Source organism: Notechis scutatus, chromosome 12, assembly GCF_049901735.1.
Source record: "Notechis scutatus isolate UNSWTSFEM ecotype Mainland chromosome 12, rNotScu1.2, whole genome shotgun sequence".
NCBI classification, from domain to species: domain Eukaryota; kingdom Metazoa; phylum Chordata; class Lepidosauria; order Squamata; family Elapidae; genus Notechis; species Notechis scutatus.
Window position 1 is genome coordinate 13,133,632 of NC_142020.1, and position 22,985 is coordinate 13,156,616.

The window sequence follows — 22,985 nt, forward strand, 5'->3', positions numbered from 1 at the left end:
CAAAACATCAGGGTTTCTTTTCTATAAATCATATTTCAACTTGATCTATAATTTTCATTACTGGTTTAATGTTCACTCTTTGCGGTTCTGTAACGGATTTCTGTTTTGCTAACCGAGTCTGTTCCGTTGAAAATTTAATAGGGATAACCACTTGCAGTTTATCATTCATTTTCTTTTATGCTTTGTCTGTCTTTCTCTCTCGCTTTTTCTTTCTTTCCATAAATTTTTACTTAAAAACCTATACGAGCAGCAGGTGGACATAATAACCCTCCTGAAGTCAACAAGGGTGCATTTCTGATTCAGCTGCTCTCAGGTGTAGGTTAGAGCAGTGGTCGCCAACCAGTGGGCCGGGGACCACTGGTGGTCCGCAAGAAAATTTTGGTGGCCCACAGAGAAATGTCACCCCCAAAGCAATTAATCCAGGCTGTGCAGGAACACAAGGCTGTGCTGCCCACATGGCCCGCGGAAAACACAAGGGTTGTGTCGTTTGCATTGTGCACAACACGAGGTAGTGAGGGGAGGGGGGAAAGGGCAGAGGGGGAGAACTTGCCCCACTCGCCCCACGTGCCTGGCCACCAGGCTGCTTCTTTCCGCTTCTTTCTTCTTCTGCTTTTGGCTGCATGCAAGGAAAGCAGCAAAAGTCTTTCTTTCTCTCCCCCAAACTCTGCCAGAAATGAGTCTTTGGGACCCTACAAGGCATCCCTGCTCCAAGAGGCTGTGCCGGCGTGACAAGTCTCACAAAGACTCATTTCTGGTGGAGTTTGGAGGAGAGAAAGAAAGACTTCTGCTGCTTCTGCTGTTTTCCTTGCATCTCTCTCTCTCTCTCTCTCTCTCTCTCTCTCTCTCTTCCCCTGAGAATGGAGCTAGAAATGGTATCCTGCGATCCCAAATAAAGAATGATCAGTTGGGAGGAAAACGGGGTGGGGGATTTTCCTGCAGACTTTTGGGGGGGGGATTTTCCCAGGGTCTCTGGTCCGCAGGATTTAAAATGATGAGTTTGGTGGTCCCTGAGGTCCAAAAGGTTGGCGACCCCTCGGTTAGAGAGAAGAGAGAAATAAATTCCATCTCCTTCTCTGTAGTTTCTGCATGTCCACAAAGTGATCTTTGGAAAACTTTCTCTTGGTAGTGCTGAGTTCCTGGAATCTGTCCCCGGATCCCGCTGCGTCCCTTTTCTGATCAGTTTGGGAAAGACGGACCTTGATCACCTCGTCTGGAGCCAGCAGAAGAAGAGAGCTCTCCTGCAGAAAATCCAGCGCTGCTTAGTTAAGAACATCCATTGTTTCACTTCCCAGTCTGTTTCTCATTCAGCCTGAGCTACAGGTTGTCGTTGATTAACAACAGTTTGTTTAGTGACCGTTCGAAGTTACAATGGCACTGAAAAAAGTGACTTCCTCTGACCATTTTTCAAACTTACAGCATCCCCATGGTCATGTGATGAAAATTCAAATAGCAATGGCACTTAGACTTATATACCGCTTTGCAGTGCTTTCCAGCCCTCTCTAAGTGGTTTAGAGAGTCAGCCTCTTGCTCCCAATAAATATGGCTCCTCCTTTTTTTACCGACCACGGAAGGATGGAAGGTTGAGTCAACCTTGATCAAACTCTTGGCAGGGGGCAGAGCTAGCCTGAAACTCTGCATTCTAACCACTCCACCACTATATTGTGTTCCTTCCTTCTTTCCTTCCCTCCCTCCCTCCTTCTTTCCTTCCTCTCTAAGTGGTTTACAAAGTCAGCTTCTTTGCCCTCAACAATCTAGGTCCTCATTTTACCCACCTGGAAAGGATGGAAGGCTGAGTCAACCTTGAGTGAGTCAGGATCAAACTCCTGGCAGTGGCAGAATTAGCCTGCAACACTCCATAAAAATGTGCCAGATGCTTGGCAACTGTCTCATATTTATGACGGTTGCAGTGTCATGGGATCCCTGTTTGCGACCTGACAAGCAGTCAACAGGGAAACCAGATTCACTTAACAACTGTGTTACTAATTTAACCACGGCCGTGATTGACTTGACAACTCTGGCAAGAAAATTCGTAAAATGGGGCCAAATTAACAATGGTCTCACTTAGCAACAGAAATGTTGGGCTCAATTGTGGTCGTATGTCGAGGACTACCTGTAAGGGCATGCAGAAAAGGCCTGGGGAGGTGGAGAAAAGAGAGGCTGCCCAGGAAATGGTCAGATAAGAGGGAGAAGAGCAATGGTGGGATTTTAAAAAATTACTACTGGTTCTGTGGGCATGGCTTGGTGGGCGTGGTGTGACTTAGTGGGCGTGGCTTGGTGGGCATGGCAGGGGAAGGATACTGCAAACTCCTTATTCCCTGCCCACCCCACCAACCTGCTTTCCAGCTCCGTTCTCCTGTGCAAGGTAACCAAAAAAGACCCAGTTGATCAGCTAGGACTTGGGAGGCGGAGAGGAGATGGGGTTGGCAGGGCCAATCAGAGGTGGGATTGGCCGGTTCACCAAACTACTCAAAATTTCCGCTACTGGTTCTCCAGAACTTGACGGAACCGGCTGAATACCAGCTCTGGAGCAGAGCTCACAGATGCATTGTGGGTGGAGCAAGAGACTCAGGAGGGACTCTCCCTCATTTCTATGCCTCTTAGCTAAGCGGCTGAATTGGTGTGTCTCGTTTCAGGACGGCTCGGTGGCTGATGAGTATACCGTGGACTTGCTGGGCAATCTCCTTTGTCATTTGTCCCCGGCGTTCATCTGTGAGAGGGTTTCCCCAGAAGTGTTGGCAGTGATCCTCCACCGATACGGCCAGTGCCCCCATCTCAGCTACAATCAGAAGATGGAAATTCAGCAGAGACTGATTGTATTGCACGGGTAAGATCTTTGCAGGCTCCCATTGAGTAACAACAGCCAAAGAAGGGCATGATGGCTTAACAATGGTTAAAGACGCTGAGCTTATTAGCTGGAAAGGCGACAGCCCAGGTTCGAAACCCAAGCAGCGTGCCACCGGGTGAGTTCCCGTTCCTTGCTCCAGCTCCTGCCCACCTAGCAGTTCAAAAGCATGCAAATGCGAGTAGATAAATAGGTACCACAAGCAGTTTGAAAGCATGTAAATGCGAGTAGATAGACAGGTACCACTAGCAGTCTGAAAGCATGCAAACGCAAGTAGATAAATAGGTACCACAAGCAGTTTGAAATCATGCAAATGCGAGTAGATAAATAAGTACCACTATCAGTTTGAAAGTATGCAAATGTGAGTAGATAAATAAGTACCACAAGCAGTTTGAAAGCACACAAATGCAAGTAGATAAATAGATACCACAAGCAGTTTGAAATCGTGCAAATGCAAGTAGATAAATAAGTACCACTATCAGTTTAAAAGTATGCAAATGCGAGTAGATAAATAAGTACCACTAGTAGTTCGAAAGCATGCAAAAGCAAGTAGACAAATAGGTACCACTTCGGTGGGAAGGTAACAGTGTTAGGCATATAGCCATGCTGGCCACATGACCATAGAAGCGTCTTCAAACGGCTAAGAAACAGAGATGAGCTAAACATGACAAGCCAGGGAAAATCTTTACCTTTATCATTTTATCCAAAAAAGCTGCTAGGTACAAAGAAACTCCATTTTTTTTCCTAGCCCAAACTCTTTACTGCAAACACTTCTTCCCTCACCTCTCTTCCAACATTGGAATCTTATGTGTACATTTTTTAAAAAAAATGGTGGCAAATGGAAAGCTTTCTTTTTACAATTGAGATTCCAATATTGTTTTTCCAGCTCCCCGAGAAACTGGACAGCTGAAACAATTAAAGACCACGGAGCTTTTATGCTGTTGTTGCCAAAGGATGACTTGATTGCCTTGCTCGAAAAGGTATTAAGGATGCTAGAAAGAACAGAGAAGCAAGGGGGTGAATAAGCAGGAGCATATAGGATTAGCATGGTGTGTGAACTTGGATGCTATTTCTTAGCTTAATCCAGCCCATAGAGTTTGTAGTGTAGGCAGAATTCCCTTTATCTTCTTGATCTCCTGAAAAGTTGAGTTAGGAATAAAATGGATGGATGGATGGATGGATAAGAGTCTGCTTTGTTAAGACCGAAAGTTGGCATCACAGATGAACAATGACCAACAGTCACCACTGATCAGGAATCCACAATCAAAAATAAAATGTGACTTAGCAGAAGGCAAGCATACAAGACATGGACACAACCCCCCATTTGTCTGCCTTTAAAATCTTCCTTCATAAATCTTATTCTTTTCTTCTTAGTTATGTTCCTAAGTAGTGATGGGATTCCAATTTTTTTTTACAACCGGTTCTGTGGGCGTGGCTTGGTGGGCGTGGCAGGGGAAGGATACTGCAAAATCCCCATTCCCTCCCCACCCCACGAATCTGCTTTCCAGCTCCGTTCTCCTGTGCAGTGCAACCGAAGGAGACCCAGCCGATCAGCTGGGACTCAATGGGAGGCAGAGAAGAGATGGGGGCAGGTCAAGTCAGAGGTGGGATTGGCCGGTTCTCTGAACTACTCAAAATTTTCACTACCGGTTCTCGTGAACCGGTCAGAACCGGCTGAATACCACCTCTGTTCCTAAGTCCATTTTCCTTCTAGTGACTCATAACACCTCCGGTCATCACTGAAATAACAACATGACATAGTTGGAAGGGGACCTTTGAGGTCTTCTAGTCCAACTCTGGTTAATTGCTTTCACTTGCAGGAAATTTCTCCTTAGTTCTAAGTTGCTTCTCTCCTTGATTTGTTTCCATCCGTTGCTTCTTGTCCTGCCTTCAGGGGCTTTGGAGAATAGTTGACCCCTTCTTCTTTGGGGCAGCCCCTCAAATATATTGGAAGACTGCTATCATGCCATCCCTAGTCCTTCTTTTCACTAGACATACCCAATTCCTGCAGCTGTTCTTACATTTTAAAACCTGTTGTAATTTTGCCGCAAGGATTGGATGTCTCTAAGACAAGCTAGAAAGTTGTCATGCCCTTGTTGGAGTCTGACTCTGAGGGGAAGATTGAGCAGCTGACAGGGAGTGGGAGTGTGGCTCCAGTGGTTGTGGAAGAAACGGGGGATGGGCACAGTCCGGCTGGGCATTCAGAGGAAGACCCAGGGCCAACCCCTCTTCATCCTAGGGCATGCAGGGAGGAACGGAGCAACGTGGCTTATGGGAGAGAAAAAGGCCTTGATCCCTTTCATTAGTTGAACCTGGGAGAAGGATATAAGTGGGGCGTTTGCACACAGCTCCTTGCTGGAAGCAAAGCGTGCATTATCTTGGTCAAGGCTTATCTGGGTTTTGGCGTCTTCCCCATTGTGGTTGCTGTGTTATGTTGTGGAAGTCTGCAAATTATCATTCTGGCCTGCCGTGTTAATGACTTCAGTGTGGTTTGTGTTTAGTTTTTTTTAATTTCTAATTATCTTTACTTTGGGTTCGGACTGCATTTACTCCCTTCGTAGACTGTTTTTGGAAGAGTTTGATATCCAGCCGAGGATAATTGGACATTGGAGCCCAAGTTGGAGGCATTGAAGGGAATTTATTCTACTTCTGTAACTTTGTTATTTTTGTGTCACGCCCCGGGTCATCATAAAAGTGCTGGTGGGGAGCAAGAGATATATTTTATTACACCTTCTTCAGGGCCTTTGATCAAAGCAAAGGCAACTTACAATCCTCATTATTTTATTTTATTTTTCATTCCCTTCTGAAGTTTCCGGACTTCATCTCGGAAATAGCATCGAAAACCTCCCAACGGCTCTCTACTCCCAAGCAGCTTCTCTTAGCTCAATTTGAATCTCTTTATGCCTCCAGAATTCCAACCCAACCATCAAATTCAACTCCCGGTAAGCAATTCTATTCTTCGTGACTTCTTATCTTGTAAGACCCAACCGCTGACTTCTTTGTATCACTGTTCTTTAAGATAGGCATCGCATCGGTATCTGTCAAAACTTCTGTGAGTTCCTCGGAGGTTTGGTGTTGTTGTTTTTTTCAATCAGGAGGCAAAAAAATAAGCCAATATTTGCAAAAGGGCGTTTGCTAAACTTCTACTTCATTTTTGTTGTTTTCGATTGAAAAAATAATAATAATAATTTAACACCTTAGGCATCTCATTTGGGTGAACAATTTTGAAATGCCTCCATGTCACTCCATTTTTCAGACTGCGAAGATGTCATGGCACCCTCTTCGGAAGAGATTATAAAATTATCAGAAGCCAACATATTCTGGTCCATCCAGGAACTGAACTGTATGGAAAGCAGGACGTTTGCTCAAACGGTGGAAATCCTTGGCCAAGTGCGTCATTTTAACACCTCGCAGCTTGCTGTCTTGAAAGAAAAAGCTAAACAGGTAAGGGGAATGGAATGGAAATTCCTTGTTCAAATCCAGGGACCGGCCAGGGGTGGGCTTCAAAATTTTTAGCAAGGGGTCTCTGCCCTAATGACTGGCTAGGTGGGTGTGGCTGGCTGGGCGAGGCTGGCTGGCTTGCAACATGTTTCTGTTTGAGTTTGCTCCATGTTGGAGAAATCTACAACTGGTTTGTAAAATTTACTTATCTTTATAAAGATGTTAAACGAAGCATCAGCCATCTGTGTTTATTTTTCTGGTGCTGAATTATTGCTGCAAAACTCTCAATAGAAACTAATCAAGGAGAGAAGCAACTTGGAATTAAACTTCCTAACAGTGAGGACAATTAACCAGTGGAACAGCTTGCCACCAGAAGTTGTGGATGCTCCATCATTGGAGGCTTTTTAAAGAAGAGACTGGCCAGCCACTTGTCTGAAATGATATAGGGTCTCCTGCTTGAGCAAGGGGTTGGACTAGAAGACCTCCAAGGTCCCTTCCAACTCTATTCTGAACCTTGATATCAGGAACAGCCTGGGCAATGACATATTCTTATTCCAAATCACTTTTTCCTTTGCTGACTAACAGCCTATTTTTCTGCTCTGTCTTTCAGCCCGGGATTGCTTATTTTAGCCCAATATATAAAGCCATAAACTGATTTAGCTTTTGTGCATCTTGTTCCGTGATGCCACCCATTCTGGGTCATTTGCTAAGCTATGGTTAAACTGTAGCTTAGAGCAATTTTAGGATCAGTTCCATAATCACTCCAACTGCAGCAGTTTAAAAGAGAAAGAGAGAACTCACAAAAGGACGTAGAAGGAGAGTTAAATTCATGGTTTTCTTCTTTAAAAATTAAATAAATAAACAGACCAGTGCTGTGTCTTTTAATGTATTAAAACAACTCCCTGGTTTGTGTTTTTGCTTTTTAAAAACTTGGTTAGCTTGTTATGAGATCTTAAATCCAGTTTTCTTTTCTCGCTTGTCCTCCTGTTTTATTGCTATTGATTTAGGCTGCAACTGCACTATTAAAATAGTATTGCAATATTATATCCGGAATTATTAGCTGTAGTGGGAGTGACAGGGCCAACGGAGCAGGAAAGTAGAAAAAGTAGAAGTAAATAATGATTTGAAAACGCACGCATTAATATCCTCATATTGTAATGCCCAAGGGGTACAAGTAAATAAATAAAAATCAAATTCCGGGTAAAGCTTCCCAGGAATGCTGGCGAAATATATAGTAAGATGGGCCAGTGAAAATGTCCATTAGTTTCCGTTTCATATCCTAATATGAGAAATAGATATATAAAATCTTCCCAATTATATGTTTATTCCCAAGCTAAAAAACAACAACAACCACTGCATGGTACAAGAGGTTTACTAAGAGTGTAGAAAGAGTTTTGGGGAGTTCTCAGATCTCCAGAATAATTTGCTTCTTTGCCAATCTGCACAAAAGAGTATTTTGTTCAATTGGGAAAATCAAGTTGATGTGATTCAGTTTTTGAACTGAAACAGCATCCTGGTTCAGCTTTGCTGGAGTTGGGAGAGGCTGGGGATGATGGGATCTATTCTCCAGAGGTGGTATTCAGCAGGTTCTGACCAGTTCTGGAGTGGATACTTTGAGTAGTTTGGAGAACCGGCCAATACCACCTCTGACTGGCTCCGCCCCATCTATTCTCCGCCTCCCAAGTCCCAGCTGATTGGCTGAGTCTTCTTTTGTTGCCCTGCACAGGATAACGGAGCTGGAAAGCAGGTCATTGGGGTGGGGAGGGAATGGGATTTTGCAGGAACCTTCCCCTGCCATGCCCACCAAGCCACACCCACCAAGCCATACCACGCCCACCAAGCCACGCCCAGAGAAACGGTAGTAAAAAAATTTTTAATCCCACCACTATTATTCTCCAACACATCAGATTAGTAAAGACTATCTAGGCAGTGGAAAATTGAGGTCTTGCTTGATTGGTTCCCAACCAGGTGTGGTACAGGTAGTCCTTTCCTCGTTTAATGACTGTTCAAAGTTACAACAACACTGAAAAACGTGTCTTATGTCTATAAGATCGTTGCAGTATCTCTGTATTCACGCGATTAAAATTCAGACACTTGGCAACCGGCATGTATTTATAATGGTTGCAGTGTCCTGGGATCATGTGATCCCCTTTTGCGACCTTCTAACAAGCAACATTAATGGAGAAACCAGATCCACTTAACGACCGTGTTACGAACTTAACCACTGCAGTGATTCACTCAACAATTGTGGCCAGAAAGGTAAAACGGGGCAAAACTCAACAACTGTGGTTTCTTCCCCAAACCCCAAAAACTTTAACCTTAAGACTGTCTACTATTGACCTCACCCCTTTCCTAAGAGGCCTGTAGGGGCCGTGCATAAGAGCATCATCGTGCCTACCGTCCCTGTCCTATTGTTTCTTTTATTTTTCTTATATGTACTCATTTCTTGTATTCATAACTATGTTTATCCTTATACCTATTATCTTGTAAGCGATTGACAAATCAAATAAATAAATAAATAAATAAACTGTCTCACTTAGTAACAAAAATTGGGGGTTTAATGGTAAGTGTTCTGACCCAGCTCCCCAAACGCGGCAAACCCTGTGATGTGAACTCAAAAGATTCCTTTATGAGGAGCGGAAGCAGCCTCGGCAAACAAGTCTGCCCGGAAGATGAATAGTTATCTGCCACATCTATTTAACTCCACCCCCTGCCTTTTATCCCCAGAGCTAGGGTCGGGCTTTGCTAGCAGCAGTGGCTTTTCCGTCCCAAGGACCGGCCCATAGAGTTCCACTGCTCTCCTCTCCTCTGCCTTCTGCGCATCTACATGTCAGGCACTGGACCCAGCTGTTCCTCCTCTTCCTCATCAGCCACCTCCAGACCTGGGGGCTGTTGACTCTCCATCTGAGGGCTGACAGGACGGCCCAGGTTCTGCCTCCCTCTCTCTCTCTGTGCCAGCTCCATTCCCTCCCCTACCTCAGAGATCTCAGGTTGCCTTGATGCTGACCCTACTGCCATGCCTCCTCCTCCTCCTCTGATTCGGCTGCTGGAGGGGGCTGGCAGCCGACAGGCCACAACAGTAAGTCTAGAACTACCTGTAATGGCTCACTGTACTTTGTGTATGTTTCTAAAGGTTTGGGGTCTCCCGGAACGCTGGAAGAGATACCACATTGTCTCCCTGGGTTGCATTGTCACATCGCTGAACGAGAAGGAAATTGCAAGGCTGGATCTCAGTTTGGTTGACACCGTTTCTGCCTTGACACAGCAAACAGCCTGGAATCCATCTCAGGTTAATAAAAGATCACACCGAGAGTCCATTGCTAATGTCATGCCCTTGTTAGAGTCGGACTCTGAGGGAGAGGAGGAACAGCCAACAGGGAGTGGAGGTGTGGCTCCGGAGGTTGTGGAGGAGGCTGGGGAAGGGCAGAGGCCAGCTGGGCAGTCAGAGGAAGAACCAGGCCCATCCCCTCTGCATCCTGGGACACGCAGGAAGGAACGGAGAAGGAAACAACTTGGCTTACGAGAGAGGAAGCGGCCATGATCCCCCTCATTGGTGGCAGCTGGGGAGAATAGTATATAAGAGAGATGGTTAAAACACAGCGTTGCCAGAAGCAAAGTGTGCGTTATTTTGGGCTGAAGTTATCTTGGTTGGCATCCTTCCAACAGACTGTGCCTTGTTATCTCCTTGAAGTTGATAATTACTTATCCTGGTCTGTTGTGGAAATTCCTTCATTGTAGTTTGTTTTGGTTTTTTATTTCACCTCTACCTGCTCATTAAGTTCGGACTGTATTGCTTTCTTTTGAAGACTATTTTTGAGTAAGTTTTATCTCCAGCTGAGAATTATTGAGCAGTGGGGCCAAGTTGGAGGCATTAAAGGACATTTATTTACGTTTTGGATTTTGTTACATTTGTGTTGCACTCTGGGTCATCACAGCTAAGAGGGGGTCGGCCTCATTGTTGGTTTGTGTGCGTTCCTCGAATCTGTGCACGTTGTATGTGGGTGAGGATCAAAGCAGAGTGGAAAATTAGGGTCCTGGGAGTTGCTGGCATCCATCCAACTAAATATCCCTCTTCAAAAGGTCGCAGTTGGGCCAAACCAATCTCCGAGAATAAGCCCTCACTCTTATGAATGGGCTCGTCTCCTTTGGTTGCGTAAGAAAATACAATTTGGAAAGAAACGTTTTGGAAATCTTTGGGATTTCCAACATTCAAGTTTTTTTTTTCCAAAGCTTGGCTCTCAAGGGACGGGGAAAGCTTTCACTCTAGTGGTGGATGTATTTGTGCCGCCAATTATTCTGAGATCAGTTTGCATAAGGTAATATGGTGGTTTTTTTGCAGGGGGTGGGAAAGAGAAAGACAGGGATATGTACTGTGGTCATTGTTGTTTATTTTCCTCACCCCACCCCTAGGCCAAATCCATTTTACAAGGTTTTCTGGATGATTCGGGACAAGATTTAGCCAGTCTCAAAAGTTTTGATCTGGTAGCTCTTGATGCCAGTCTTTGCACCCTAAACTCTACGGAGATTGCATCCATCAATGCCACCGAATTCAGGTACCCCTCTCTTCTTCTCTCCTCCATGAAATGCTTCTAAAAAGTACGTGATTGTCCAAGGGGGATAATTGTGTGGTTTTTTTTAAAGAGAACGGTCTGTTTTCCTTAGATATATTTTAGACCCATTTCTCAGCCTTGCAAAGCAACCAAAATATCATTGCAGCCAAGCTGCAGAATATGAAAAATTGCTGCCTTCACCAATCAGGACTCTGATTATTTAATTCTTGTATTGTCTCTAACAGCTGAAGGGCCAAAAACTTCCTAGCTCTTGTATCATTACGACTTACTTACTTTCTTTCTTTCTTTCTTTCTTTCTTTCTTTCTTTCTTTCTTTCTTTCTTTCTTTCTTTCTTTCTTTCTTTCTTTCTTTCTTTCTTTCTTTCTTTCCTTTCCTTTCCTTTCCTTTCCTTTCCTTTCTTTCTTTCTTTCCTTTCCTTTCCTTTCCTTCCTTCCTTCCTTCCTTCCCTCCTTCTTCCTTCCTTCCTTTCTTCTTTCATTTCTTTTTTCTTTTTCTTTCTTTTTCCCTTTCTTTTGTTTCTCTCCTTCTCTTCCTTCCCTCCCTCCCTCCCCCTTCTTTCTTTCTTTTTCTTCTTTTTCTTTCTTCTTTTATTCCTTCCTTCCCTCCCTTCCTCCTTCCCCCTCTCCCTTTCTTCCTTTTTCCTTCCTCCTTTTTTCCTTCCTTCTTTCCTCCCTAACTCCCTCCTTTTCTTCTTTCCTCCCTCCCTCCCTCCATCCATCCATCCTTCTTTCCATTTTTCCTTCTTTTCTTTCTTCTCCCTACAAAACATTGGCAACCGGATGTCAAAAGGCTGGTTGTGATATAAGGTGTTCTTTTGCTTTCTCCGTAGTGTGGTTTTAGCAAGACTGGGTTCTTTGCCATGTAGCTCGAGCACTCTGCAAGAATTTAAAAAGAAAGTCGAATCTGTATTTGGGAGTCCCATGAAGTGGAGCCCTGCAATTCTGCAAGAAATTGGGATTATCGCGGGTAAGGAAATTAGTTCACCACTCCAAGCCATGATTTGCCCCACAATCCTTCAGACGTTGTGGGGTGTTGGAAGAAATATCTTTCTGGGTTCAGTTCCAAGTGGGGAAAAAGACACTGGAAACATGGAGGCTGTTTGGAAAGATGGTTTAATGGTGGACAGGATCACATGGCTTGGAGCTCCAAAGTGAAAAGGATGATCACATGCTTCAAGATGAAGGAAAAGAAGGAAGGGAGGACTGAGATGCTAAAAGTGCCTGGGTTTTATACCCTTTGTTGGGATTCAAATTTGAGCTTGTATTTCGATCGGTTGTCAGACTCCCATGAGGCCATGCAGGGGCAACTCTGTAGGCTGTCCTGAGTCCCAGGCTTGGTTGAGCCTTTCTGGCTTTGGGCCTTAGCTCTACCTGGAGAAGATCTTTGTTATGTAGAATAGGCTGCCCCAGGCCAGAGTAATGGCCCATTCGCAAAGGTGGGGGGGGGGTGAGTTTCTGCTTCTGGGTTTCTACTCTTTTTACGGGAAATATTCTGCCTTTTAAATATTTCCTAGGATGTTTCAATTTTTCTAGGAGAGGGGTGGGTGCTAACTTCCTACAGGGGGCTCCATCCCTGGAGGTTTTAAGAAGAGGTTGGACAGCCACCTGTCTGGAATGGTACAGGGTGTCCTGCTTGGGCAGGGGGGCTGGACTAGAAGACCTCTGAGGTCCCTTCCAACTCTGTTAATTCTATTCTGATCTGATTCGCCTTCTGTGCCGCAGAAGAAGTAAGAGAAAATAGAGAAGGGGACTCTTTGGAGCCCTCCACTTATTAAAAGCAAAACAGCCAAAAAAAATGAAAATTGCACTAATTAAGCCTGCACTTCTGCTAAACTTGGTTCCCATCAAACCTCCATTTAATTGCAAGCTCTGATCTGATTTCCCAGAGGGGCTTGAAATCCTGATTTTAGAATCAAATGTTGATCCACTAAGGGCTGGTGCTTCTTCCAAGGCTCCAAATTCCGTCTTAACCGGAACGGCGTGAAATTGTGTCCTGATCACTTCTCTTTTCTCTTCTCTTGCTAGCTGGCTTCAACAAGAAGGAATTGAGAGCCCTCGATCACGAATTGATGGCTTATTTCCAGCCTGCGGCCATTGCATCCATCCCCAGCGAAATCTTTAAAGTAAGTCAGGAAGCTTTTCGTTGGGTTTGCTGGCTTCTCCATCTTTATTTGGGGGAAAAAATGAGGAGGGGTGGTTACATGTTTAAGATACTCAATTTGGTGTAGGGGGTTTAAGGCACTGGACTGGACACCAGGGGCCTGTGAATTCTAGTCCTGTCTTAGGCATGAAAGGCTGTTGGGCGACTTTGGGCCAGTCACTCTCAGCCCTGGGAAGAAGTCAATGGCAAAAAGGTTTTGACAAAAAACTGCAGGGACTCATCCAGGCACCTAAAACTTACTATCTCTCCTTCTTCCTTCTTTCTTTCTTCTTTCTTCCTTCCTTCCTTCCTTTCCTTCCTTCCTTTTTTCCTTCCTTCTTTCCTTTTCTTTTTTTCTTTCTTTCTTCCTTCCTTCCTTCCTTCCTTCCTTCCTTCCTTCCTTCCTCCCTCCCTCCCTCCCTCCCTCCCTCCCTCCCTCCCTCCCTTTTCAATATCAATCTTCCTTCCTTCACAATTCCTTCCTTCCTTTTCAAAATTAGTCTTACCTCCTTCTCAAAATCCTTCCTTCCTTTCAAAATCAGTCTTCCTTCCTTCTTTCCTTCCTTCCCCCCTCCCTTTTCAAAATCAGTCTTCCTTCCTTCCTTCCTTCCTTCCTTCCTTCCTTCCTTCCTTCCTTCCTTCAGTCTTCTTCCTTCCTCCCTCCTTTCCCTCCCTCTTCCTTCCTCCCTCCTTTTTCAAAATCAGTCTTCCTTCCTTCCTTCAAATCCTTCCTTCCTTCCTTTTCAAAATCAGGCTTCCTTCCTTCCTTCCATCCATCTTCAAAATCAGGCTTCCTTCTTTCCTTCCTTGCTCCCTCCCTCCTTCTCTCTTTCTCCTTCTCTCTTTCTTTCTCTGTCAGGTTCCTTCCACCACTTCATCATCTAAGAGCGAACTTTTGCAGCTGTTCAAACCTGAACCAAAAGGGGAACAAGAGAGGGGTGAATTTATATCTCATAATTGCTTGCTGCCTTGGGAGACAAATGCCTTCTGAAAAAAAAAAAGAGAGAGAGACACATCCAACACAAAACTAGAGAAACTCTTTGGCATTTTTGTTAAATGTCACTTGTTCACATTTACTGTCATTGTTCTACAATACGAGGAAAGATAATGACTGCGCAGTTCTAATCATAGGGTTTGGCTTCCAAAGTAGGCATAATCATATGACTATGTTTGGTAGAATATTCTGCACTGGAATTGAGGGGAAAATCAACACTCAGGTACTTTTATTCTCTATTATCGTCTGACTGGTGTCACCATGGAAAACTCTAAAGTCACCATTTGCCTGCAGGAATGAAAGTAGATGCATTTGGAAGCTTATAAATTAACAGACTAACAGAGTTGGAAGGGACCTTGGAGGTCTTCTAGTCCAACCCCCTGCCCAAGCAGGAGACCCTACACCACTTCAGACAAATGGTTATCCAACATATTTAAAAAAAACTTCCAGTGTTGGAGCATTCACAACTTCTGGAGGCAAGTTGTTCCACTGATTAATTGTTCTGACTATCAAGAAATTCCTCCTTAGTTCTTGGTTGCTTCTCTCCTTGCTTGGTTTCCATCAGTTGCTTCTTGTCCTGCTTTCTGGGTGCTTTGGAGAATAGCTTGACCCCCCCTCTTCTTTGTGGCAGCCCCTCAAATCTTGGAACACTGCTATCATTGTTAAGTTTGAGGCATGGGTTTAATGAACGGAGACCAGACTGTCAACCATGAACTTCAGCTCTTTATTCACAAGCATAACAGAGACAAAAAACCCCCGGCTAGCAGTCACTCTTTTATAGCATAAGCTGCTATCCGGATAACCAATGGATAGTGTTATAGCGTTTGAATCTTGGCGCGGCCCGCCAACAGCCAGTCAGATTGCTCGGAATGAACCAATCATAACTTGCCATTATATGGGCCAATAGGACGTGCAGGATTACGATCCTGCTAGGCAAATGAAGCTTTATTAATTACATTTCTTTAGTTCACAACAATCATCTCACCCCTAGTCCTTCTTTTCCTTAGGCTCACTAGACCTGTGATGGCGAAGCACAGGGTGGCACGCAGAGCCATTTGTGTGGGCATGCGAGCCCCAGCCAAACTTACCTCACTGCATATGGTGGGTCAAATAGGGATCCAGATTGTTGGGGGACAATAGGCTGACTCTGTAAAACGCTTAGAGAAGGCTGGAAAGCGGTATATAAGTCTGCTATTGCTTAGGAAGGAAGGGAAGGAAAGAAGGAAGGAAGGAAGCTAGCTGATTTTCGGCCCATTTGAGGCCTTTTTCGAGGGAAGCCTCTGCAGTCTTTGAAGGCCGAAAAATGGGCCCGTTTAGTCACTTCCGGTATTTCCGGAAATACCAGAAGTGATGAAATGGGCCTGTTTTTCAGTGCAGATAAGGGGGTGGTGTGGGGGGATCGTGTGTGCATGTGCAGGGAGCGCACGCATTGCCTTCTGGGTGCTGGCATGTGAGCACGGACATGCGAGCGCACACACAATTTTTGGCACAAGAGCTCAAAAAGCATTAACTACCACTGCACTAGACAAACCCAATTCCTGCAACCATTCTTCATATGTTTTTAGTCTCCAGGCTTTAATCATCTTTGTTGCTCTTCTCTGCACGCAGCTGCTGTTCTGAACAGAAAATATTGTGATGGGAGAAACAGCTCCCTAAATACCTGCCTCAAGTCTTAAAGTGACTTAAAAAAAAAAAAAAAAGGAATGAAATCTCACCAGACCAAGGAATCAAATTCCACCAAGTTTTGGCTTTCTTGCCTGAAATCTCTTTTTACTCTTTTTGCTAAGTTCTAGCAGGTTTTCAGCATTCCTGCAGAAGGTGTTGTTATGTAAGCAGGGGAAAATATTGAGGACTTCTTGGTGCTAAAATGTGGACTCTTCACGGCTGTAATTTAACTGGAAGCAAAAGCAAGCAATCTTATGTCATGCAAACTTTCCAGCTTTGCACACCTGGTTCTGAAATTCACAATCGGTGCGATTTAAACAGAAGTGGAAGCGACCAATCCTATGTCCCCATCAACATTTCAGATTTGCACCAATGAGGCACTCTGATTCCAAAAGTCACAATCAGGACCGTTTTGTACACTTCTGTCAGAAATGACTCCTGATAACAAGAACTTGGATCGGTGAAAACACACAGATTTTATTTGTGAGCTTAAATCAAAGCATACAAAAGGGAAAAAGGCTGTTTGCAAAGAGCAGTAGGATCTTAGCTTATCTCAACATCAGGTTTGAGCCAAAAACCACACCTTGAGATTTCAGAACATTACATTTTATAGTTTTTCTATCCTGACGCCCCCATGCCCCCCTCCTACATCAACCCAGTGACTAAACACCAGCTAATCCAAAACACCTTATGGAGACCACATCATCTCCTTCAACACCACCCATCACATATTTTGCCAACATGGCTTTTTCTTATCTTACTTGGCATTAAGGAATGTCTCTTCAGTAGGGTCTCTTTCTAACAATCTGAGGACAAATAAATATCTATTTTCTAACACCACACTGTTAAATACATTCTCTTTAGCCATCTTAGAACAACATAATGATTATATGTATCTCTAACATATTCACCTATGCAAAGTAAAAGTCAGGTTATAACTTAAAATCACAATGTGCCAAGATTAAACTTACAGGAGAATGTAATCGATTGCAGGTACATGTTTAACAATGAGTAAATGCATTAGAAAATATATCGACAGCAAGATTACATCAAGGTAGCAAATGTCTATAGAGCAACTGTCTTCTTAATGCTATAATGTACTATTCTTTTCACCTACATTTTATTTTTGAATTTTCTTATTTCTTATACTTATGACCGTTGCAGCGTTCCCTTGGTCACGTGGTCAAAACTTGGACGCTTGGCAGCTGACTCGTCTTCATGACCTTTGCAGTGCCCCTGGGGGTCACTGTCTGACAAGCCAAGTCAATGGGGCAGCCAGATTCACTTAACAACCGGGTTGCTAACTTAACAACAGCAGCGATTCATTTAATAACCGTGGCAGGAAAGGTCGTAAAATGGGTGGGGGCCAAATCTCACTAAACCACTGTCCTCATTTAGCAGCAGAAATTTGGGGGGTCCTTTGTGGTTGTAAGTTAAATACTACCTGTATTTATTATTGCAGGAACTGTCTCCAGAACAGCTTGCAAACCTTGGTCCCGAAAATGCAGCCAGGACCACGGATTCGCAGCGGCAACATCTGAGTGAAAAGCAACTTGAGAGTCTCCGACTGGCTTTGGATGGGGGAAGGAGGAGAATCCGAGAAGTATCCTTGAATGAAAGTACAATCCACCCAACACCTGGACCTTTTTCGAACGGTGAGTTTTCTTTGTTCAAAACGGGTGGAATGCAACTATTTTTACTACCGGTTCTGTGGGAGTGGCTAGGTGGGCATGGCCAGGTGGGCGTGGCTATGTGACTGGGTGGGTGTGGCTTCTTTTTTGGCAGCCAACCCCCCTGTGCTCCATCTTTTTTCTTTGCCTTCTGGGCCTCGGGAAAGCCTCCTGGGCGAAGCGGTAAGACAGTGAGGGGGATCCCAGCACAGCTGATCATCATCGGAACAGCTGATCGTTGGGAAGGAAAAAAGAAAAAAGAAATACCCACTGGGCCGAACAGGTAGCTGTTTTTTTACTATCAGTTCAGCCAAACGGTAACATTTTTTACTACCGGTTCGCATGAACCGGGCCAGACCAGTAGAATATCACCACTGCTTCAAAAGCACCCTTGGATCGGATCGTCAGTATACTTCTTATCATAAATCCGTGAGGTTTTTAAATAAACATTTGTATTGTTTTGTATCACAAATTCCATTTCTATATTGAGGTGGAGCTCTCGCTTCACAATTAGGAGGCTGTAAGTTCGATCCTAGGTAGAGGCAGATATTTCTCTCTCTGGGCACAGTGAGAATATATCTGCTGCAGAAAACTCCGTATTGACAACAGGAAGGGCATCCGGCCAGTAAACACTCTGTTAGCTCCATTCAGTTGCCCAGACTTCACCCTGCAAGGGATTATGGGGTCGTTAAACGAAGATGATGATTGTACGTCTAGGACTCCCAGTGAAGCATCAGTTATCCACAACTGCTAGTGGTTTAAGAGTTGACATTGGTTTTGAGAGGCAATGACCATTGAGAAGAACATTGCCTAAACCCAGAGGCCTCCAAACTTGGCAAGTTTAAGACTTGTGGACTTCAACTCCCAAAATTCCTCCTCCAGTCATTTTAGATCAGGAATTCTGGGAGTTGAAGTCCGCAAGTCTTAAACTTGCCAAGTTTGAAGACCCCTGTCCTAGAGCAAGGGAAACCTTGAATAATGGTCTGTGAGAATGGCCTTGGAGACAGGAGGGAGAGCCTTAGACAGGATAACCAGCATAGCATGGCTGGAGAATTCTGGGAGTTGAAGTCCACAAGTCTTAAAGTTGCCAAGTTTGGGGACCCCTGGTCTAAGCTAAGGTTGGTCATGCCAGCCTTCAAAAAGTGCCCAGTTTGTGCCTGGTAGAGATGTGTGTGGCATGGCTACAACATTTAATAGGTTGGCCCAACTGGGAATCGATCAATTTCCCTCAGGTCGCTGGTTGCTTCCTCCTGCAACCTTGCCGTTGTGGGAGCTCTCAGGTGCTGCCTCTTAAGTTCTCCCTCGGGGTTTTTCACACAGCAAAAACAGCTGCGAGGTGACACACCACTTCATTAAATCCTCTTCAGCTTCGATGAGTCGGCGAGCTGGCTTTGCTCCCGCCACCAATTCCCACTGAGAAGGACAGCCGCTTCCTGCTATTTGGCGAGCAGCTGACCTTTTTATTTTACCTGTCCAGGCGATGTTGTCTGGGTTCACCTCTTGTACAGCTTGAATTCATCAAGGGGAGCCCCCCCCCTTATCTGTTTTTAATGAGGAGAACAGGTTCGTTTTTTACAGAGGATCAGGTTGGAAATCCACTGGGCTTGAAAGGCTGGGCAGCTGTTGACAGTCATGCTGCCAGTTGGGAGGTCCAACAGAAATGATGAGGTGAAGACATTATGACAAGCCCCTGGTTGTTCCAATATCTTAACTCTTCCATGATCTCAGGGGCTCCCACAAAGAAGAAGAGAGGGTCAAGCTATTCTCCAAAGCACCTGAAGGCAGGAGAAGAAGCCATCAAGGAGAAAAGCAACTTGCAACTCAGGAGAAGTTTTCTGACAGGGAGAACAGTGGAACAACTTGCCTCCAGAATAGAGTAGAGTAGAGTAGAGTAGAGTAGAGTAGAGTAGAGTAGAGTAGAGTAGCATAGCATAGCATAATAGCATAGCATAGAATAGAGTAGAGTAAGTAGAGTAGAATAGAATAGAATAGAATAGAATAGAATAGAATGGAATAGTTTATTGGCCAAGTGTGATTGGACACACAAGGAATTTGTCTTGGTGCGAATGCTCTCAGTGTACATAAAAAGAAAAGATTCATTAGTCAAGAGTCAAGAATCATAAGGTACAACACTTAATGATAGTCCTAGGGCAGTAGAGTAGAGTAGAGTAGAGTAGTAGAGTAGAGTAGAATAGAATAGAATAGAATAGAATAGAATAGAATAGAATAGAATAGAATAGAATAGAATAGAAGAATAGAATAGAATAGAATAGAATAGAATAGATTTCTTTATTGGCCAAGTGTGATTGGACATACAAAGAATTTGTCTTAGTGCAAATGCTCTCAGTGTACATAAAAGAAAAGATACATTCGTCAAGAGTCAAGAATCATCAGGTATAATGCTTAATGATAGTCCTAGAGTACAATAAGAATAGAATAGAATAGAATAGAATAGAATAGAATAGAATAGAATAGAATAGAATAGAATAGAATAGAATAGAATAGAATTCTTTATTGGCCAAGTGTGATTGGACACACAAGGAATTTGTCTTGGTGCAAATGCTCTCAGTAGACATAAAAGAAAAGTTACATTTGTCAAGAGTCAAGAATCATAAGGTACAAACACTTAATGATAGTCCTAGGGTACAATAAGGGTAGAGTAGAGTAGAGTAGAGTAGAAGTAGAGAGAGTAGAGTAGAGTAGAGTAGAGTAGAGTAGAGTAGAATAGAATAGAATAGAATAGAATAGAATAGAAATAGAATAGAATTCTTTATTGGCCAAGTGTGATTGGACATACTAAACTAAACTAAAACAACAACCTTGTGAGGTAAGTTGGGTTGAGTAGAAAGAGACAAGCCCAAAGTCACCCAGCTGGCTTTCATGGCTAAGGCAGGACTAGAACTCAGTTTCCTGGTTTCTACCCAGGTGCTTTAACAACTAGACCAAACTACTAATTATTTGGATCTTCTCTTCACCCCCTCCCCTCAATTTCCTTTTCAGGTGCTTCCTTACTGTACAGGTTAAACATTTGGATGTCTGCTGCTTCAGTCCTACATCTGGTCTCCTGAACTGACCACTTTTGAAGTTTACTGTAAGCCTTTATTATTATTGTTGTTGTTGTTATCATTATATCATCGTCATCATCATCATCATCATCATCTTTTATTCATTAAACATGAAACTCAGTCAACTGAACACTTAAAAATGTATCGCAAATATCATTGACTGGCACTGATGGTTGATATGGGTTGCTGCCAGCATCAGGTATCAACCAAGTTTCAACAACTACTACTTCTATTCTGTTCTGTTCTGTTCTATTCTATTCTATTCTATTCTATTCTATTCTGTTCTGTTCTGTTCTGTTCTGTTCTATTCTATTCTATTCTATTCTATTATTCTATTCTATTCTATTATACTATACTATACTATACTATACTATACTATACTATACTATACTATACTATACTATACTATACTATACTATACTATACTATACTATACTATACTATACTATACTATACTATACTATACTATTCTTAATAGATTCTCTTCTTCTTCTTCTTCTTCTTCTTCTTCTTCTTCTTCTTCTTCTTCTTCTTCTTCTTCTTCTTCTTCTTCTTCTTCTTCTCCCTTCTTCCTCCTCCTCTCCTCCTCCTCCTCCTTGTTCTTGTTATTATAATTCACACATTGTAATTATTGCGTATGTATGATATTGGTAACCCCTGAAAACAATGTTCTTTGAACTTACCTTTATTGCATTGATCCATTTGATGATGTAATGATATATGCACTAGGAATACAGCGGTGGAACGGCAGAATTCAACAAGGTTTTCTTCAGATTCAAGGACAGGCAAAGAGCATTTTAACAACTGTGGCAAAAATGGTCACAAGATTGGGTGCAACTTGCTTAACAACCTCCTTACTTAGCCATGGAAATTTTATGCCAGTTGTAGTTGCAAGTCAAGGATTACCTATATTTATTTCTTCCACATTATTCTTACCATTTTTTTTTTCATCCCAAAGGTTTCCAGCTGACATTGCAAAGTTGGAGGAATGATCTTTGGAAAAACCTGTTGATGTTTGAAGAATTAAAATAATGCCTTTTTTTCCCCCCAACTTGGGGAGTCGGTCAGTTCCAAGAATTCATTCAATATTTGCAAGCATCTTATCTTCACGGAGGCAGCAAAGTCTGTTGAAGCACCGAAAAACTTTCCTAAAAGAATATCAATAGATTTTAGATGAACTTAGAAGACAACTATGCAACCATTACTTGTTTAAATCTGCTCAGTACAGGAATGTAACTTTTGATTCAAATGTATACATATCAAGTTTTAGAATCGGGATACTTCCTGTCTAGACTATTGGCAGAATTTAGGACTACAGAGAATTCAGAGTGATGACTTAGAAGAAGGCAAGGGCAGGCCTTTAGCAGAACTAAGCCCCAGAAAGGAAGAATTTAAAGCAATGCCCCTCTTCTCATTATATTTGTTAAAGGGTTTTCTTTCTTGAAAAATATGTTATTTATGTTAGCATCTATCTAATGGATTTAATATTGTTATTTTAACTTTCTTCAAGGCAACAGTGCTCGAGGTACAACCATTCATTTAGCGACTGTTTGAAGTTACAATGGCATTGAAAAAAAGTGACTTATAATCCTCAGACTCAGTGGCAGCGTCCAAAATTTGGGTGCTTGGCAAACTGGCATGTATGTATGATGGTTGCAAGCATCCCAGGATCATTTGCGACCTTCGCCATTGGGTTCCAACAACCAAAGTCAATGGGGCAACCTAGATTCACTTAACAATGACATGATTCCACTTAGCTTCGGTGATTCACTTAGCAACAGAAATTCTGGTCCCAGTTGCATTCATAAGTCGAGGGCTGCCTGTAAATATTTGGCAAATGTGTCCAGCTTACTTTTTAATATGCTAAATATCAATAAATATAACCGATACAAATGAAAGCTCTGTTGGGATCCTGCATGATTGATAAAAAGTGGGTAGGTGTCTTTAGGGAAAGAAGTTTAACAAACATCGGTCTACATCAATGAAGACAAGTTCTAATAATTCTGGCATGTGGGTCAGGGGTGAAGAATCAGGACCACAAGACATAAATTCCAGTTAAGCTGATTTATTGCCAGTGCCAATACACAAGAATCTAACCAATTCATGGTCAGCCACTAAATTGACTGTTTGGGGGAATTCTGGGAGTTGAAGTCGCCCCGGTGTAAAAGTGGCCAATTTTGAGAAACGCTAGAGAACGATGACTCCATCCATCCTCTCTGTGCCCTTGCAGGGAGCTCGCTCTGGGCTGCCTCATCCATTCAGGGCAGTTTTTTTTTTAAAAATTTTGCACAGGGATGAAGAATAGATTAGCAGAGTTGGAAAGGACCTCATAGGTCATCTAGTCCAACCCCACCACCCAAGCAGGAGAGACTATACCATTTCGGACAAATGGAAGAAAGCCTCCCACAACTTCCGAAAGCAAGCGAAAGCAAGCGGTTCCACTGGTAGGTAGGTAGGTAGGTAGATGATAGACAGACAGATTGAGATAAGATATATACAGATAGATATAGATGTATCTTTGGATGGATAGATAGTAGACAGACACGGTTGATAGATAGATGATAGATTAGATACATAGAGATAAGCAGAGATAAATT

General features: G+C 43.2%; 1 protein-coding gene across 1 annotated transcript in view; it reads left to right on the forward strand.

Annotated features, from left to right (window-relative positions):
* The window catches only part of OTOA (otoancorin), a 37,663-nt gene extending 15,400 nt beyond the window's left edge, over nt 1–22,263 (forward strand). Inside the window, exons 16-27 of the mRNA XM_087942346.1 lie at nt 1,127–1,262; nt 2,634–2,824; nt 3,729–3,822; nt 5,652–5,784; nt 6,099–6,286; nt 9,417–9,572; nt 10,694–10,836; nt 11,685–11,821; nt 12,880–12,977; nt 17,116–17,308; nt 20,324–20,414; nt 21,347–22,263. Of these exons, the coding sequence (XP_087798472.1) occupies nt 1,127–1,262; nt 2,634–2,824; nt 3,729–3,822; nt 5,652–5,784; nt 6,099–6,286; nt 9,417–9,572; nt 10,694–10,836; nt 11,685–11,821; nt 12,880–12,977; nt 17,116–17,308; nt 20,324–20,391 (1,537 nt within the window). The 3' untranslated portion in view covers nt 20,392–20,414; nt 21,347–22,263. The remainder of the gene's footprint in view (nt 1–1,126; nt 1,263–2,633; nt 2,825–3,728; nt 3,823–5,651; nt 5,785–6,098; nt 6,287–9,416; nt 9,573–10,693; nt 10,837–11,684; nt 11,822–12,879; nt 12,978–17,115; nt 17,309–20,323; nt 20,415–21,346) is intronic.
* The last annotated feature ends 722 nt before the right edge of the window (nt 22,264–22,985 follow it).